The 18,913-nt window shown below is 40.2% G+C and overlaps 1 protein-coding gene across 5 annotated transcripts in view; it reads right to left on the reverse strand.

The window, feature by feature from the left end:
* The window catches only part of ehbp1 (EH domain binding protein 1), a 133,327-nt gene extending 129,812 nt beyond the window's left edge, over positions 1-3,515 (reverse strand). For 2 of the 5 annotated variants that reach the window (XM_051076468.1, XM_018661288.2), the window contains exons 1-2: positions 3,028-3,515; positions 1,933-2,402 (exon numbers count right to left, since the gene is read on the reverse strand). In XM_051076468.1, coding sequence (XP_050932425.1) covers positions 1,933-2,036 — 104 coding nt within the window. In that variant the 5' untranslated portion in view covers positions 2,037-2,402; positions 3,028-3,515. The remainder of the gene's footprint in view (positions 1-1,932; positions 2,403-3,027) is intronic. The other 3 variants (XM_051076466.1, XM_051076469.1, XM_018661310.2) reach the window with 2 other exon arrangements.
* Positions 3,516-18,913: the final 15,398 nt, after the last annotated feature.

An 18,913-nucleotide genomic window follows, 5' to 3' on the forward strand; every position in this document is an offset into this window, starting at 1 on the left:
AATACTGACACAAAACAAGTGTTGAGTTTTTCTTCCTGTTATTGATTCCAGAAATGAGAGGGATGTGGGTTTCTTAAAAAAGAAAAAAAAAAAAAATCACCTCTGATGGCTTCAGGATTCAAGATCCATTTGAGCTCCGGGGACTGTTTCCAGTCTGTGCAGATGGAAAGTTTTCACTGCAACAATAACATACCGTACTGATGAAGTCCTAGGAAGGCAGAAACAGTGCGCCAACGCTTTCTCATGCACTTTAAGCCGGGCGTGTACACATGCACACAAACATTCACTCGAAGACAAGCAGAGACCCTGAGGCAACACTCTCACACACAAACTGGATGTAAAGCCAGACACTTGTCACTTCAGAAGTTATTTAAATAGTGTTTTATGGAAACATAAAATGGGAATGATGTAACCCTGACATGATGACAGACTAGGAAGTAGTCTACACCCAAGAAGTATTTGAACCAATTCTGAGCACTTTGTAATTCATCTCTTTGGGTTGATATATTTAGATTTTATCTCTATAAATCACTGTAATCCCAAACCATTATAGATAAGAACTAAATTATGTAACAGCAAATGTCTTTGTATACCTATTTCTTCCACTGAAAAACATAAAAGAGCCCTGCTCAGATTGCAAAACAAAGCATATTACTGACTGTGTGCTGAGCCCACCCACCCTTTGCTCTGGGAAGAGATGTACATTTTTCTCATTCCATTCTCCAACACGTTAACATCTGTCCCAGGTCGAAGCTCTGTGGGGCTGTATTAGTCACGCCTACAGCAAGCCGCTTGAGAATCCATGTCTGCAGGCTACATCTTTGCTTTACAAGTACCCCGCTTTTCACTTGTTACAGGACACATACCTGCAGGATGAAGTGTAGCATACATCCAGCTATCTCTCCACTCCATCCTCACCACTTAAAACACACCCCGACTCTGCCTCTTTATACGGAATATCATTCATTTTTTTGGTCTCTAAAGAAATGTCTTCGGGTTATGCTTTTACACAGAGAGGCTGAAGCCACAGAAAAAGCTGCTAAACTGATGAAAAATGAAAAAAGAAAACATAACCAGTATTCTATTACTGTAGATTATGTCAGTGTGTGAAGGTTTGCTGTCATTTCTAACACAGCACTCGTCTTATCAGAGGAAGAGGAGGGAACGGGATCACATCTGCTTTCTGCATCTTTTAACTGATTAATCAGGGTCACTGTCTTAATGTCAATAAAAAAATATTTTTCAGTTGCTGTTATTTTGGACTGCCAGTAATGATACTAGCAAACAGTAGTGACATACACAATTTGTGACAAGTGGGAGATACAGAGAAAATTGTGCGGATAAAAAGTGGCCCAGAACAACTTTGCCCAGTCAGCATCTCATATTTTCAGTATCTGAAAAGTGAATGACTGTGCCATTAAGCTCCTGTTATGTTCTCAATTTGCTGATACAGTAGGGAAGATCCTAATTTAAAACAATAGGTCCAGAAGCATTTAGTAGTTTATATACTTCCAGTTAGGTCAGGAGTCAAAATCAGACTCCCAGAAGCATCTCTAGAGCTAGTAGGGATTTAGTGGTTTGCTCAAGGACATTTCAGGAGAGCGAGGGCAGCTTGAACCCAGCTCGTCAGATTTAAGGGAAATCTCTCTGCCTGCCAGCCTCTCTACTCAAGACTCAGACCAAACAAATTCAACACTGGTGCACAAGAGAGAGAGAGAGAAAAAACATAGTAATTTTACAAGGCAGCCGGGCCCCTCCCAGCATGCAGACATGCCTGCACACCAAGGAGACTGTGTGTGAGTGTGTCTGTGTGTGAATTATGGCCACCAGGAACGAGCTCAGCATTCCAGCACAAACAGACACACACACACAGTTTTCATGGGGTTTAAATGACAGCACTGTGGTTGCCTGTTATCCCCCCAAAAAACTCACCATTTCTTAGTGCATTCCACCATCAGTTCCTGATAGGAAGCCACGAATTGAAATTTGGAGGCATGCTTCCCCACACGTTGCAGTCTCTTCCAAACAGAGGCCATGTTTCTTTGGGAACGGGTAGTTTCTGTGCACCTATCCCGTCCTGGACTTCCTTCTTTGGGCTTCCTACACACGAGTTCACGCTAATGTTTATATGAATCTGAGCATGTCCAACCCGCATAGACACATAGTTAATGTTTTACCGGAAGCACGCTGAAAAAAATGATAAGACTGCACATCCAGTCGTAGATGCTGGTCTTTAAAAACTGCCTGATACATCCAAATGTAATAAAAAGGAATCTCTGCAGCAGTAAGCGAGATCTAATTTGATGGCGTGCATGATTATTTTTTAAATCACTCCATGCTTTCGAGAGGCATAACGTGTAATCCTCCGCGTATAGATATCATCTCGCCATCTGATGATCTTCCTGTAAAATAAAGAAGAAAGTCGCAGTCAGTACAGCAGCAGTCCACACTGTAAAGCCCAGGCATTCCAGGAGTATCCTCCTCGCTGATTTTTACCATTACACATCAAGTAACTCTACTCAACGTTAACCCTCCCCGATACAGAGATGCTTTGTCTGTGTAGCTTCTCCGTTACAGTTGGCTGTATCACCACAGATGTTAAAACAGCCCAGTTTATCTATATCGCCAGCCAAACACTTTGTTAATGTGTAAGAATGTGATGAGGACTCCACTTGTGCTGCCAGCACGGCGTGCCGGGCGGGGGGTTATGTACTGGTGTGCATGCAAGCTAACTTGAGGTGTTGGATAATAAAATATGAATTTATGTACTGAAACTGTGACAGAGAGGCAATGACATTATAATAAAGCGATACGTTTTAACCACCCAGTCTAGAAAAACAATGCCAAGAGACATCAATCAAAACTGAGACTCCAACTGACATTTTATCAACATGGAATATTTGGTGGAATGCCTCCGAATCCAGGGAATAGTCAGAGCCGTTGTGCTCCGCTAACCGGAGTGATTCGGCTGCTAGGCTAACGAGTTAACATGTGAAACTAGGTTAACGGTGCATGTGTGACACTCACCTTACTGTAACATTCAACGCATTATCCGTTAAGTCGCCTTATCAGGGGTGTCAGGAGATGGCGAACTATCTGAAACAAACGAGCAGCCGGGCGAGCGTCGCCCGCTTGCTAGCTAATTATCGCCTTCTTTACAGCAGTACCAACACCAGCCATATAGCTAGCTAGCCTGCTAGCGACGGCGGCTAGCCATCACAACACGGTACGAGGGGAAACCGTTGCCTGCCAGTTGACACATTAGCTCCACAGGTAAACACAAGCTCCAAGACTCAGGACCACGTCAAAAACGTCATTTGTTTGAGCTTGTCCCAAAGCTAAGTTACACAAAAGTATTCCAACCCCAGGCAGGAATTCCCACAGCAAAGTAGTCTGATAGTTACCGATACTTTGACCGCTCTGCTTCACTGAAGTGCGCAAAGTTACACAGCATTTAGAAACACTTCCGTTTGAGGCATTTAAAATAAAACTGTTACCATCCTGTATAACTGAACTACCTTCTCTAAATGTGTATACGTGTATGCCGTTTTATAATGAATATATGTTAAATTTATTAACGGTCGCAGACAAACCAATGCTTACGTTTTCGTTTTAACGGTGACCATTAACGATTTTACTTTGAAGGCTAATCCTCATACTTCCAGTCTTGTTCTATGTTTATCTTACGAGCTTGACTCAGCGTTTCCTCTCCATCATTTCGCCTACCGCCTGGATGAGTGAAAAGCATAAGAAACGCCCCCGGGCATTAACCATTGTTGAGATTTTTGTGCCATTTACAGATCATTTACTGATTCATGAGCCATTTCTGCCTTGTTGTGTTATCACACTAGTCAAATCCAGCTTCCACCAAAGACATTTAATCCTTGAGTGTGAGTGGAGATAAAATGCTTTCTGGCTCTGTTTTCTTGAGGTGTTTGCTGCACCACATTCATCTGCCAACCGTAGGCTTGAATATGTATTGATTAAAATATTGTATGTATTAGTTGTACAGTTGTATTCAAAAGTTTGGCCACTCCTGGGCAAACTGTATATTTTGATTTTTTTTTTTTTTGAAGTGAAAACACAACACATGCAGCAAACAAACATTTAAAATCAGCTTTTCTTCCGATGTTAATGCACCATTCATTTTTATTTCATGAACTTAAAAGTAAAGAAAACCAAAAGTAAATCTGGCACATAAAAAGGTTTTCACTTCAAAAATCAACAAATTATATACCTTACAGCAATTTAAATGGTAAAGGTAAATTTAGGTGAAAACAATACATTTAGTTCACTGTGAATGCCACAGTGTCATCCCTCAGGTTTGTGCTAATGAGGATGAGACTTCCATTTCCTGTTCCTGTTCCTGTCACATTAATAAGTGAGTGTTAAACTTGTCCTCCTGCATGCCAGGGGGCCTTTTTCACATGTATAGAGGAAATAAAACACCTACCATCCATCAGAAATCAATACCTCCTTCTCCACACACACACATTCACACACACACACACACACACAGGGTCACACATCTTTCACACCCCGCTGTTTAAACCACAGGCTTGTAAATTCAGAACAGGGCAGGCAGAAGGGAGGAGGCCGGCACTGCTGAAGAAAAGAAGGACAGACAATATGAGGCAGATTAATTCAATCTCAAAAAAAGATATGAGCGGAATAGCAGGAAATTGATATTGTATCCTTTAATATGTTGCTCAAGGTTATAAACTGCAAGAAAGATGGTGGGTTTATTTTTGTTTTCTCTTTTTTGGAAGCCGTTGGACAATAGAGGTCTGGATATGTTAAAAGCCTAGCCCCTTTCAAATCATGAGAGTGAAACAGCAGGACATATAACATAACACAGTGCCAGTGTTTCTGTTGAGCACTTCAGCTAGAAATCTTCAGCCAAGAGCCATATCTGTTCTTTTAGTGATCTCACAATTTTCAGCTCAAAAGAATCTGGAGCTGAACAATAAAAATCTGCTTTGAGGTTTGGATTTGTTCTGAATTTGGGTCGTCCTAAAAATCACAGGAAAAGTGTTTTTACTCTGACAACATGTGGCTTAAAAGCTAAGACAGTAGTGTTTCTGATCATATTGTGGGATGTAAAACATCATCAAACACATGTATACATCATCTTTTTTTTTTTTTTTTTTTTTTAACAATTTTGAAAATATATGCGCCTCTAGATAAGGTTACAGTGGAATGATAAATTCTAGATTGTGTGCTTTGAGATAAAACCCTTCATGTCTCTCTTCATGACTGAAAGCAGTATTTCAGATCAGCTTTCACCCAGATACGTATTTGTTAACCGAGAACAATTTGGGGTTTAGGGTCAGAGCCGATTTGACAGCAGGGAGCCTGCTGATCCCGCCGCTCTGTGTCGCCTGTTTACATTTTACTCTGACAGATTACCTCCCTCCATGCGTCAAGGAATGCTTTGATGTGACAAATGACCCGGTGCTAAATGACGCTTTGTGTGTCTGCCCACATGTCAGCAAAGCCCTTATTTCATACATAACACAGGGAGGGGAGGGGGAAGAGGAGGGGGACAGGCCTACCAGTGTGTGTCTGTATGAATGAAAGAGTGTATTATAGAAGGACAGTGAGAGAGTGGCAAAGGTCAAGTAGAATCCTTTATGTGTCACCCCCCCTCCATCCTTTTTACATATCTGATTCAGGAAAACAAACAAAAGGTAATTTGCATCCCCTGTTGCCAAATCATACATTTTATTTATTTATTTTTTAAATACTGCTTTAATGGCTTAATGATTAGGGGAAAAATAGGAAAGGCAGATCCTCATAATCTCACAGCAAAAGCTATTTCATCCCTTAATCATAATAACAACTTTAATACTGCACCAGGGAATCGTTTTATGTGCAAATACATTCTTCCCAACCCAAAACACATGGAGAGACTGCAGTGGAGAAGAGTACTATCACCCCCAACTGAGATTTGCCCTATTTAGTCACAAATATTCTGTTTCTAGATACTGTCACTTCTCCAGCCAGAGGAAATGGTGCACCCAAACCAAATACAGACTGTCAGCAGTGAGTGAAAGCTCTGTCCAGAGAGCACTAACATGATTAATGATTACCTGTCTGTCTTATTTGATTTAAAAGAGTTAAAACCACTCTGACTCTTGATTTGTGTGTCTGGTTCACATTTGTTTTGTCCCATCCCACAAGTTATTTCATCACTCCCCAGAAGTCCTCTGCTGCTGGTCCCGCTCATTACAGGTACCAAGCACATTGCAGCTCTGCCTTCGCAAGCCTTTTGCACAGATGGAATTAGTAGCAGATTGAGCTCTTACTGTGGGTTTTATATTGATTGTACTAAGAGCGATACTGTCTCTAACCAACTTAGAATGAAGAATACAAGTTTCACACCTAAAACTTGTCTCGCCCACTCACTCTGTTTTCCCTTGTGGAAAGCCAACAGAAACACATCCTCCGGGATCTCAGCCAGCTCTTCAAGCGCAGAGTCTCTGGCGTTTGGTGTTCGACCACTTGAAAAGACCTGTTAACAAAGCAGAGTCCTTTAGATATAAGCCAAGAGAGTGTGAACCACTTCAGTGGAGCGAAGATAGCCAAAAGAATCACTGCTGAAAGTATTGTGGGAAGATCAGAAAAACATAAGCCGCAGCCTTTTACTTTTAGTAACCTAAGAATGTGATCAGCACACTCTTTAAGAATGTTTTGATTGTGTCTTTTAGCTGACTCAGCATACTGACAACTTACATGCAGAACAAATACTGTTCTCATGCTGTTCATGAGCACAGAGAAGGTTTACTTGGGTGCAGCATTTAGTGTGAATTGCTGTTAATCAGCATATATAAAACTAGCTCCAATGGCTGTTAAACAGAGTTTAATCAGTGTTACAAACAAAACATCCTATGTAGTTAAATGATAAAACTTCTTTACCAACATTATTTACCAACATGTTTGTTTGGTTTTGGTGTCTGATGATAGTCTATATTTTTCTCACAGTTAACACATCCCATGATAAGACCAAAACAGGAAAGACATTGATTCTACTGAAACCTCTGTGTGAACAAAGCCTGATATATGTTGTTCCCATGTGCTGCAGAGCTCAATTATTTAAAACACATCAAGGGAGCCACATTTAACTTTTGTGTTGTGTAATTTAAGGTATATATTGATAATTGGATGAATTGACTTAGTGTAAGTCTATGGAAATGCCACAGACATGGTAGAAAAGTCAGAAGGTACGAGAAATGGACTAACACATTGTTGGTTTTGGTCTTTTCACGGGATTTCTTGCTAGTAAAAAAAAAAAGAAAAGTAGAATAACTCTAGCCTTAACCTTTAATACATATTATATTGTCTCAAAGGCTGATAGTCTAATACCTGGACATGATGTCTGCATATATATTGAAATGCAAAATGATCTGGTATTTGAAATTATGATGAATTGTTAATGCTCCAAAATGTGTATGTCCTGTCTATCAACAAGGGAAACCCAAAAAACAAACATGAATTTTGCTGATTGTATCTTCACCAAAGCAGCTTTGGTCATAATGTTTTATTTTTCTCTTTCCTCTGACTACTGTTTGTGCCTTGTCTCCCTGTGGAAACGTGAGTGCCATGCTTGCAGTGTCTGATAAGCATTTTTTGCTGCTTTAAACTGTACCATCCTGACTCATGGCAGAGTGTCTGATGGTATCTGTTGCTCACTGCTCAGTTACAGGAAGCCTTGGCGTTTCCGGGTAGATGAGTGGATTTACAGATGGAATGAGGAGCGTGGTAATTTCCACTTGGAATGCTGCCATCAAAGCCACAATTGAGTTAAATGTGGATTTGATTTATGTGTGATTTGACAATGTAAATTTAATTCAATCACTATTTCCTCTCTCCCCCATCAACTGTTTGCCAGGTTGGCATTTTATTATCTGTAGCCTATCCATATGTCTTTCCCTTTTATAGTTAATATAGTTTGTTGCTCTATAGGTCAGTAATAATGGCAAAACCAAAACCAATTCTAGCTAGAAAGCAACAGAAAATTAACAAGCACACTGTTTGGGTAAATGATGAATTGCTTCAAGAAGAAAATGCAAATATTTAATGGTTCCAAGATCTTAAATGTAAGAATTTGATGTCTTACATTATGGTACATTAAATATTTTTGGGGTTTTTTGGACTGTTAACTGGACAAAATCAGACATGTGGAGATGTTACATTTAGCTTTAGGAAATTATTGTGGCCATTTCCTACTGTTTTCTTATATTTTAGAGACCAACTGATCAAGAGAATAAATAAACGATAGAGACCACCGGCCAAAGGTTGAAGAAAATCCAGAACATCAGCAATAAACATCAGCTTTTTTGGTGTCAGTCTCTCAGTAGCAAAGAGCAAAGGATTCTTTCTAGTTCTGCCAGTTTACACTGACTACCAGCACTCTTATGTGGAGAAATCCATCAAAGACGAGGCAGAGAGATCAGTTTCTCCATTAACAACAGACTAAAATGCAATACAGCCACAAGACATGTAGCATTTGAGTAAGGGACACAGGTGCAATCATAAAAATATGCCAATACACGCACCATTTACTGAAAGCAACAAGCTCACACCTGCTCTGTGGGGACTGCCAAAGTGCGTTCTGGGAAACGAAAGTGATTTTTCATTGAAGGTAGACAAGTCAGGTGGAGGGAAATAGAGTACAAGGAGATGTAATTTATTACAAAACAGTTCATTACTAAGAAACACCTGGGATTAATACAAAATCTCTCAGTGATGAGAATGTAACAGTGGACCGGGGATGGATAACGTTTTCATGTTTAAAATGTCATTAGGGTGTTTAGGCAGTGCATCTACTACAGTTTATGGACACATTATACTCAGTAACAAAAGTCTTTGTGGCAATGTCACACCACTGCGGTCAAAGCACCTCGCTCTGCTATATCACTCTGAAATTAGAATTAGATTAATCTTTTTTGCCTCTGCTGAGGAATGGAGTTTCAGTGGAAGCAAATTACCCATTTACACTCATCTGGGCGGTTATCAGATCCATGTCTGTGTGAAATTAAACCCACATTCAACCCGGGAGAGCCTGGGCTGTGCACAGACTGCGCAATCATCCCAAGCTTGAAGAATCACTTTTCCTCTGGAGAAACATGGTGCTGATTACATATGGCCTGTTAGCTGCTGATAGTGAAAGCCAATACATCACATTCCCATTTTATGCTGACTGTGAAAACGGTACAAAGCAGGACAACTCATATGCAGTGGTCAGTATTGCTCTACAATGGTTACAAAATAAATGTTTACTCAAGCTGTCATGGTTTGAAATCCCATCATCTGCTGAGTGCAGTGGATCAGAATTATTTGAATGACTGCAGTGAGTCAGTGACTTATTCTTCTTCAAAACTAGAACTGACTAAATCCATTAAGGAGCCAAGACATTTAGTGCAAAGAGTCTGCAAAAAAGCTTAACCTATATGATAGTGAGGCATTTGTTCTATTTAAATTAATCAGGATATGTAAAGCACAAATCGACATGCAGCATAAATGTGTAGAAAGTATGTTACATCAAATATAAAATTGTGGAGGTATGTGGAGAACACTTGATGTAGAGCGAGGTGTTCACCATTTACCAAGTAGTTACAAACTATCCAGTGATGTGTCTGACATTCAAACAATTTCCTTTGAGAATCTTGGAAGTGAAGCAAGAAGGTCAGAGAAATGCCTAAAACATAACTGTATATGTGTGAATGCACAGGAGTATAATGGTGGAAAACAGAACAAAATCCTGTTAACCCCTCCCCTACCCGATTCAAAAGGAAGAAAGAGACAGAAAGAGAACAATCCAGAGTCACTAGATCAGTACACTGCTGCAAGATCATTAGCGAACAAGCGTCAGCCAGTATCAGTTGACTGAATGAACAGTGACAGTCCAGCAGACAAGTCACTCTCCAGTTACTCTCCCCAAGAGAGAGCTCTCCGCTTCCACTCATACAACCTGAACAAAGGCTAAATTAGTCCCTGGATAGTTGTCTCGGGGGCCTTTTGGGATCCCACTCCAATGGGCTGAGTGCAGAATGACTTCCTTGTGAGCTCCACATTCACCAGCCTGGATTAGACGCTTCCGCCTGCCTTCTTAAATAGCTTGTTCATCAGCAGCAGGGTGGCTAGATTAAGTCATTAAATTGCTCAGGGCTGGAAGTAATTAATCAACACCACAGGGCTTGTTAAATATGCTGAAATCAATATAGCTTCTGCTTCTCTTTGGTGTTCTTTATTGGTTTTTCTTCTTGTTGAACATACAGGAGCTGATCTGCTGCAGTATTTGAGGTGCAGCATCATGTTCAGCATGTTCACAATGCTGTTTATGATAATAATAATAATTATTATAATGATTTAGCCAGGTTACAATGCCTGTAGGGACGACAATGATGTTTGATCTGGACCACAATATCTTAGCAGGATCAATTGGCACAACATTTTGTGCAGACATTCATGGTCCCCAGAGGATGAGTCCTATAGTGACCCCCTGACTTCTCCTCTATGACATTTGTGGTGTTATGTGCCGTAATAGCCACTGGACAAATTGTGATTAGATTTGTTAAAACATCCATCTCCCTGTCAGGGTGAGTTGTAAGAAGTTTGGTGAGTTTTCATCTTGTTCCATCATTAGGTCACAATTTCAGATTATCCAATACTTGGATGGTGTAGTGAGGAGTCACTGCTCATCCTTTACAGTAAGTTAAAAACCAACCTTAGCACTGAATATGCTTTAGGTCATTTATTTAAAAAGGTTACACTTTTGGATGGCATCTAGCTCTTGTCCCTACCTGGTTTGAACGCACCTCTTGTAAGTCGCTTTGTTGAAAAACATCTGCTAAATGAATATAATGGTGTATGGGAGTCTTGGATTGAACTACACTTGAATCACAGAGTGCATCTCAAGAGCTGGTTAAACAAATCATTGCTGTTCATGCTAACATTAGATACAAATATATAACAACATATATCTTTGAATGGAGGGACAATGTGTTGTCACATGTGTGTCTGTGGTTCTTCAGTCATCATTCTTCCTTAATTAAAACTATTTTCTTCCACGTAAATGAGTCTGTTCCTGTTCGGCAGCAGAAAAAAAGCAGAAAACAAAACATTTTAGGGTGGAAAAACTTGACACTTTGACAAATATCTTACATTAGCATTAGCCATTATGGGCTAATCTGAAAATGCATCCAGATGTGAAGACCTGGGTTGACACCTTAAGGCATTCAATGCTTGTTAATGTTTTTTTGTTTCAAACTACTGACTTAAGAAGATGATTGAGAACTCAGTCTTCTATTGAATGCATAAAGGTCACAAGCATTCACATGCCAGCACCTGGGGGCCTTTTGGTGGTGGTGGGTGGGTAGATATGTTATTTTTTGTTAGTTTCTAAGGGAAGAGGAAGGGTTACCCACCTCATTTCCACCACCCAGATTTGTGGAGATAATTTGCTGGTTTGCACTGGCCTGTTTCCACTTTTCTTTCCTTCCCTCAATGTAAATAGTATAGAGACCATCACAGGCTCAACACTTTGAGTCAGCAGTATTCATGTAATTATCCTCTTGTCTCCATTTATCATTTAACTTTGACACGGTGGAGTGAGAGTTTGCAGCAGCAGCTTGCTGACACGGAAGTCAGGTTTTGCTGGAGGTGAAACATAAGTTTCATTAAAGGCCCATTGAGATTCTCAGCAGTTCAAAACATGGCAACAGAGGTGCTTGAGAGGCTCACAAATCAGATGTCAGTTATGTTTGTGTTGCACGGATGTCAGGCTCAGAGCAGGTGGTTGTGAATTCCCTTCTCTCTTGTTGAATTAAGCCGAATATGAGACTCTATGAGACTTTTATGTTTTATCTTCTGACCCTTGGCTCATTTTTCAGAGAGAAATTCACAGAGGAAGAAAACTTAAATTTTCTCCCCGTTGTCAACAGAGAGATAAGAACTCTTGTCTGTATAGTTTTGGCTGTAAAGCATATTCCAGGAGACAGAAAGCAAGCAGTGATTTATGCTGTTTAGCTGTGGGAGTGGGAGAACAAATTGTGTTTGCACTGCAAATATAAGTCAACTCAGAGCAAAAAGATATCAACCAAAAGATCTGAGCAAATCCCCTCTTTATTCATTTCACAACACTTGTGGAATACATCAACTTGTGCTGTGAGGAACAGTTGCCGCAGTGTCTTTGTAAGGTCACAAGTTCATGGAAAAACACTCTTGACAGTTTCGTTTCATTTATAACTTCGCATTCACATTTTTTCTCTCACTGTTGTATCTACAGCTGTTGATAAACATAACATTTATGGCATCGTAGATGAGCAATCATGAGCAATTAATCAATCATTATTGATTACTTCTACTGACTGACTGGTCAACTACTCATTTCAGCTCTACTTTGGGCACTAGTGTTGGTTTTAGTGGTGGGCTGTGTGTACTAGACATATTTTTTGATACAGCATTTAGTGTGTAAAACAAAGCTTGAATATCAGTCTAAAATGAATATGATGACTCAGCAGTAGTGCGGACAATTGCTAGGAATAAAAAAATTTCAGAGGATGCTTCATAACACCTGGCAGCTGGTGAAACACTACCTAAGTGCAAAATCTAAAAAGTTGCTGATCCTTTGTGAGAGGTTGGCTCTGTCCCCTCTCACACACTGAGACTGGCACAGGGATAATTGATTTGTTCTGGAGTTTATTATCAGGACTTTTTCTCCCTGGCTGTCCAAACATATTGAAGCCAAGAGACAAAAGTGGAAGACTTAATAGTCTTGGCAGTGTCTCCACAAGGAATAAAACTGAAGAATTCATAGAAAAGAAAAGACTGAAAGGGGAAAAGTGAAGAAGGAGGGAATAAAGAATATTGATTCTGAGAGAAGAAAAAGCTTTATAAGAAATTAGGTACAAAAATAAAAGCAGAGAAATGGATTGGGGAGCACTGAGTGTGGAGACCTCTTTACTGTCAAATTGCCCTTGAGGGAAGCGCTCACCCCAGAAACAGTGAATCCACGCTCATCAAACTTCCTTTGGATGAGGTTTAAAATAAAAAGCAGAAAATGAAAGAAGCAGGGTGAAAAGTAGTTGCATGAGGAAGAAAAAAAGGGGGAGGATAAGTAGAGAACATGTAGCAGCAGGAAGCCTGATATTCTCCTCAGTTGATCTCCAGTGTGCGGTAGGATCTTGCTGGCCCACTCATTGCTTGCAGGTGTAATAACATGGACTGATCCAGTGCTGGGGTTGGGGGTTCAGCAGCTCACTGAGAGCATATTTCTACACCCCTCTCTGCCCCTCTCCTCTGGAAAACAGCATCTCAGCTGTGGTCCACTGCAAATGTCAGTAATTCCAGGCAACTCAGGCAATAAAATGTCTCATATCTCTGTCTCTTTCTGCCACTATGAAGACACAGATATCAGCCATTAAGAGATGAACCCGGGGACAGCCTCCATTTTAGTTTTATTATTACTTTTATGGCTCTTCTTCAGTATTCAATCATGATCAATGTCCCAAGCTGGACAGATAGCTGCATATATGAGGAGAAAAGTGATAATATTTTGACATGTCATTGGTGTCTGGAGGGGAATTCTTTCTTTCACTGCAGGTCAGAGGTCAGATTTAGGGGTTTGGAGTCTCATTTTGAAATGCTCAGCTATTTGGACCCGTTTGTCCAGTAGATTACAGCTACAATGTTTTCTGCTGTTATTCACTACATGTGATGTTCTGTACTCTGTGTACTTCCACCTGTCAATTATTATCTCCAGTAACATGGGAGTTGAGAATTTCTCTTCGCACTAACCAGACAAAGTCTATGCTTAGCACAGAGGTAAAAACAAGGTAGCGTCATTTCTGCAAAGTCAAAGTTACTCAGGCATGAGGAATTACAAAGTGACTCAAATCAGATAAGCAGATAACTACTTAACTGGCGTAAACTGAACTGAAGGAAATTTAAACCAGATGGTGGTTGACTCTGGGTCACCATGGGCACTCATTTCACATCTGGGTTCCAGGGTTAATAAAGACCTAATGTTTGTAGTGGTTCACATGGTTGTAAATGCTTGTATTTTGACATGATGCAAAATTAGTTTGTTCTCTCTGGTAAACATATTCAGTAGACTTCTTTGTTCATTATTTAGCCTAATGCACACACCTAATCACAGGAGCACATTGGGCAGCTCAGCAGGACTGCAGAGGAACTGTGTGCTCCTGCTCATCTCTACTCACAGCATAAATCACTCTCTGCGATATTTTTTGCCACAAGATGATGACATGTGATGGAAGCTAAAAATCCCCCAAGAGTTTAACAGACTCGCCACAAATTTTTGAGCCAGTAACACCACAAAAATGATAGAACTTTCTATTTTGGAAAGATGATCACTCTGTTATGGACATGGATGATTAGTTTGAGTTGACTGAATCGCTCCAGGCTTTACGACACAGTGCTTCCTCTCTTTCCCTGTTTGCATGTGTTTTTTCATAATTTTGTTATATGTTTATAAGTAGTATTAGTTAATGTCATTGTTTTACTGAGACATCCTTTAAACCAGCACTTAGTGAGCTGCTGCCTTCTCTATAACTCACCCTGTGCTCCTCTGGGAATCAAGAATTCAAGTGCTGCAAACAACAAAGCAACTCAATTATGTTCAGCAAATAACAGCCTCCTGGGTAACTCAGAATAATTCAATTCATTACTTTTCCAAACAGACTGTTCCACTGTAAGTGAATTTAAAAGAGTTTACTCAACACCACTAACAGGCAGCTGACACCAAATTGGGTGAAAGCTGCCACTGTGTCAGTACCAGGTAATATTACACACACACACACACACACACACACACACACACACACACAAAAACCCCCAGAAATATTAAAAACATGCTGTGTGCTCATAGTGAAGCTCATTCATTTTTTTGATCTTGTTGTGAGATGGATATATAAATGGTGCCATTACAAATGAGTAATCACAGAGAAGATTGTAGGAGATAAAGAGTCAGACTCAGACAAAGAACGATGGAGAGAAAAAGATGTACTTTCAGATTCTTGTTTGCTTTCTGTAGAAGGAAAATAGAGAGGGAGTAAGAGTTGGAGTGAAACCTGGGAGAGAAGACAGTGGTATGATTTAACCACGGCATCGTCTCTGGACTTGTAACTTCTTCTTTAAATAAGAGCAGCTGCAGCCCAGATCACTCAGACAGCGCCAGTCAGATTTATACCTGATACAGATCAGAGCAAACAGGCTGAACTCTCCTTGCTGTGAAATTCAGCATGGATTTATATTAGAGGAGGGTTTAGAGGCACTCAGAGAACCAGTCTGGAGTGTATAAAACTGAAATGAAACACCACAGGTAGGCTGAATATGATCCACAGAGATCCAGGAATAAGGATGAGCAGGTTGAAAAAAGTTTTTCCAAGTGGGATACTTCACTTGCCTTCATGGTAGGGTAAGAACCACATCTGCTTTTAGTGTGGGAGATAAAAACAGATCTCTGAAACACTATCCTCCTATTTAGAGCTAAAGATACAGTGAGCTTTACTATGTTTGTTTGGTTTGACACAGTGAGAAGACCATTTCTCACAGACTGAGCTATGCGATGAGAGAGCGATGGTATGACAAACAGTTCTCACACCCTGCAGGTCAAGTCATCTGGAAAGGAAAGATGGGAGGAGAAGTGGGCTAGTAGCTGGAAATGGGATTGTAAATTTGGTTTAAAGAATTTTGCCTATAAAGAGGAGTGGAGAGAGAGTGAGATAAGAGAGACAAGGAGAGGCTTCACACTGGCAGAAAACAAGACTATGACAGATGAATGAGCTGCACTGACAGTGAGAGATAAATTAGGATGAGAATCCTAATTCAAGAGAGTCAAGATTGATGGTGTTTTTCTTCTCACTGAGGTGTGTGTAATCATTAATAATCATGACAGTTTTAAAAAGGAAAGCAAAGATGCAGTGGTAATCTAAGATTACTAGTGAACAAAACGTTTTCACAACTCTACCCCAAAATCACCTAATGGAAATAAGTGTTTTTCTTTTTTTTTCTTTTTTTTTTGCTCTGCCAGAACAATAATAACCCTATAGCCTGAGGATGATTGAATCTATTTATCAATATGAATAAGTCATTGATCAGCCAGGTGCAGAGATGTCAGGTCTCCAAATTTACAACACTATACCCTGCTTTGGAACAAAAACTCCTCACACGGTGGAAAGAACTTCAAGATATCTCCATCAACGTGGAATTTTCAGTAACTCACTGATGAAAAATGGTGTGATGAGTGGCAAAAGCTGAAAAATGAGCATAGATCTCAAAAGCTCAGTTTTTTTCTTCAAGGGTCTGGTTTGGAAAATGTTCACTGAAAATCAAACGCGTCTGGAACCTGGACCACTCAGCAAACAAAGTGGTAAATCATGATGTGTCTCTTAAATGAGCAGTTGGTAAGTTTTGTTATTGCTACATAACCAACATTAGCATTAACAGCTGTTTACTTAGCAGTCTAGAGGAAATGTTGCATATTCAGCATTCATCTTCATCCCCTTACTGGCTAAGAGCTGTCTCCAGCAATGGAAAACAACACCAATGTTACCTCTTGTTTTGCTTCTATTCTTATCCCTTCTTTTTTTCTAATGAAGTTAGCATGCTAGCCAGCGGGCCCTGGCCTGGCCATCCAGTCTCATCACTTTCCGATACCAAGTTATAGTAGCATCCAGACTGCCCTAAGAAGTAGCACCGCTCAGAGGGTGTATAATCTCTTGTTTTGCAAATCCAATGATGGCTGAAGCTTTTGGCAAGACTGGTACGTTAATAGCTGTTGATGCTAACATTGCCTACATAGCAATAGCAAAACTTTCAAATAGTTCTTTAAAGCCACTACTTTTTGTGAACATCTACATTTATGTTGTTCGTACAAAATAATGTATAATTCTCCTGAACACTATACTACCCATTTAAACTTGAATTTAATCAGAGACCTATTCTGGTGATAGTTCAGGAGATGTTGTATGTGTTTCTGGAAGTCTCACCAAAAATGGTGGCCGACATCAAAAAACTGTGGTGACAATTTTTTCAAAGAATTCACCAAAAACCACTGCAAATCCACTCCAAATGGCATAAAACATGCCCCTGAGTGACTTTGAGGTGAAAAATGTGGACTTGAAATTTTGGCATTTTTTCACTGCCGCTTGTCACAGTCACAAAAAACAGTGGCCAATATAAAGAAACTGTGGTGTCAACTTTTTCAAAGAATTCACCAAAAACCATTACAAATGGCATAAAACATGCCCCTGAGTGTATTTGACATTTAAAAAGTGAATTTGAAATTTTGACATTTTTTCACTTAAAACAATGACCTGCCATCTGTCGCAGTCACCAAAAACAGTAGTCATTTTCAGGTGGCGGGTCATCATTTGGAATGAAAAAATGTCAAAATTTCAGGTCCAAATTTTTCATCTCAAAGTCACTCAGGGGCATGTTTTATGCCGTTTGGAGTGGATTGGACAGGCAGAGCAGATGTGTTTCCAGCCCCCCCTTCTGAGCTCTGGACAATCCTGTGTGTTTACTCATGTCCTCAGCATGCCTCTGTTCTTCACAGATCACAACAGCTAGCAGCAGCACTTTCCCAAGCATCCAGTGTCTGCTGAGCTCCTCTCCACCTAGGCCAAACACAATCTCATGTACCATGTCCCTTCATTCTAAGAGGACAGGAGGAATGGGGATGGCTGCACCAGGCACTTCATCATTCTGTTGAGGTCCATTAGAGGTCACATGCTCTTTAACATTTTACCTGTATTTTTTTTTTTTTCTGGAGGACACCATGTATTAATAGTCAAAAGCACATTTGTAGTCTGCATGCTGTCTTGGAGCGACACTGAATTGCAATCTTTGCATTTTGTTTTTTTTTTTCCCCTGCAAGTCAGGCTGATGATATCCTCAGCTACAACTCTCAAGAGGCACTTTGCTCTCACCCTCTTTTCCTTTCTTACACCTCCTCTCACTATCTCCCTCTTTTGCTGCAATCTCAGTCTCCCTGTAATGACTATTTCAGGTTGTTACGCCTTCTCCCACCCACCCAGCCATTCTTTCTTTCTCCATTCTTCCCATGCCAAGACTCAATCATATCCCCTCTTCCTGCAATTCAGTTTTTCTGTATTGCCTCCCTTTTCATTCTGTTTCCTCATGGTTTCTCTTCTCCCCAAAGGATGCAGAGAATTAGAGCACAACATCCCTCCCCAGAAACACTGGCTGGAAAAGCTGTAAGCTATGTGTTCATTAAAACCAGTAGGTGGATCATCCATCATATCCCACTCCACCTTTAGGACAGTGTTTCAACACTGTGTTGCAGTAAATTGCCCTTCTCCCCCTCTGTGCCCTCCTGTGTGCAGAAAGTACTTCATGGTGATGCACAGAGCCAGGTACAATTTGGCTGACAGTGTTGGGTAAACACTGTCTCTGGGGTTTCTGTTTAAGCTTTATTTTTATTACTGTAATCACTGGCTCTTTAGTTAAGCGTTTCTTGGTAAGTCACTGTGGTCCTCATTGGAAAGCATCAGTACTTTGCCATAGAGTTTGATTGTTTTGGCAGATCAATGGGTAGAGCAAGGCACCAAATCTCTGAGTTTAGGCATTCACTGAAGAATCTGCTAAATATCATGTTTATTTATATGTTAAAACCTGCAATAAAGTTGCAAGATTAGACTTTTTTGACCACTTGGCAGCAACGGAAACAAGTTATAAACACAAAATTGACATATGATCAACTTTTAAATTATGTAACAACGTTATCATTCATTTGGATCTGTGTTGCTGTCAATGTAAATCAAATATTAAGTCTCTACTCTGCTTTTGGTCTCCACCAACTCCTGAGGAAAATACCTGGCTCTTAAGCTGCTACATGCTTCACCATGTTCGCCAGCTAGTTGCT

Source organism: Lates calcarifer, linkage group LG16_LG22 (assembly GCF_001640805.2).
Source record: "Lates calcarifer isolate ASB-BC8 linkage group LG16_LG22, TLL_Latcal_v3, whole genome shotgun sequence".
In the NCBI taxonomy this organism is placed as follows: domain Eukaryota; kingdom Metazoa; phylum Chordata; class Actinopteri; family Centropomidae; genus Lates; species Lates calcarifer.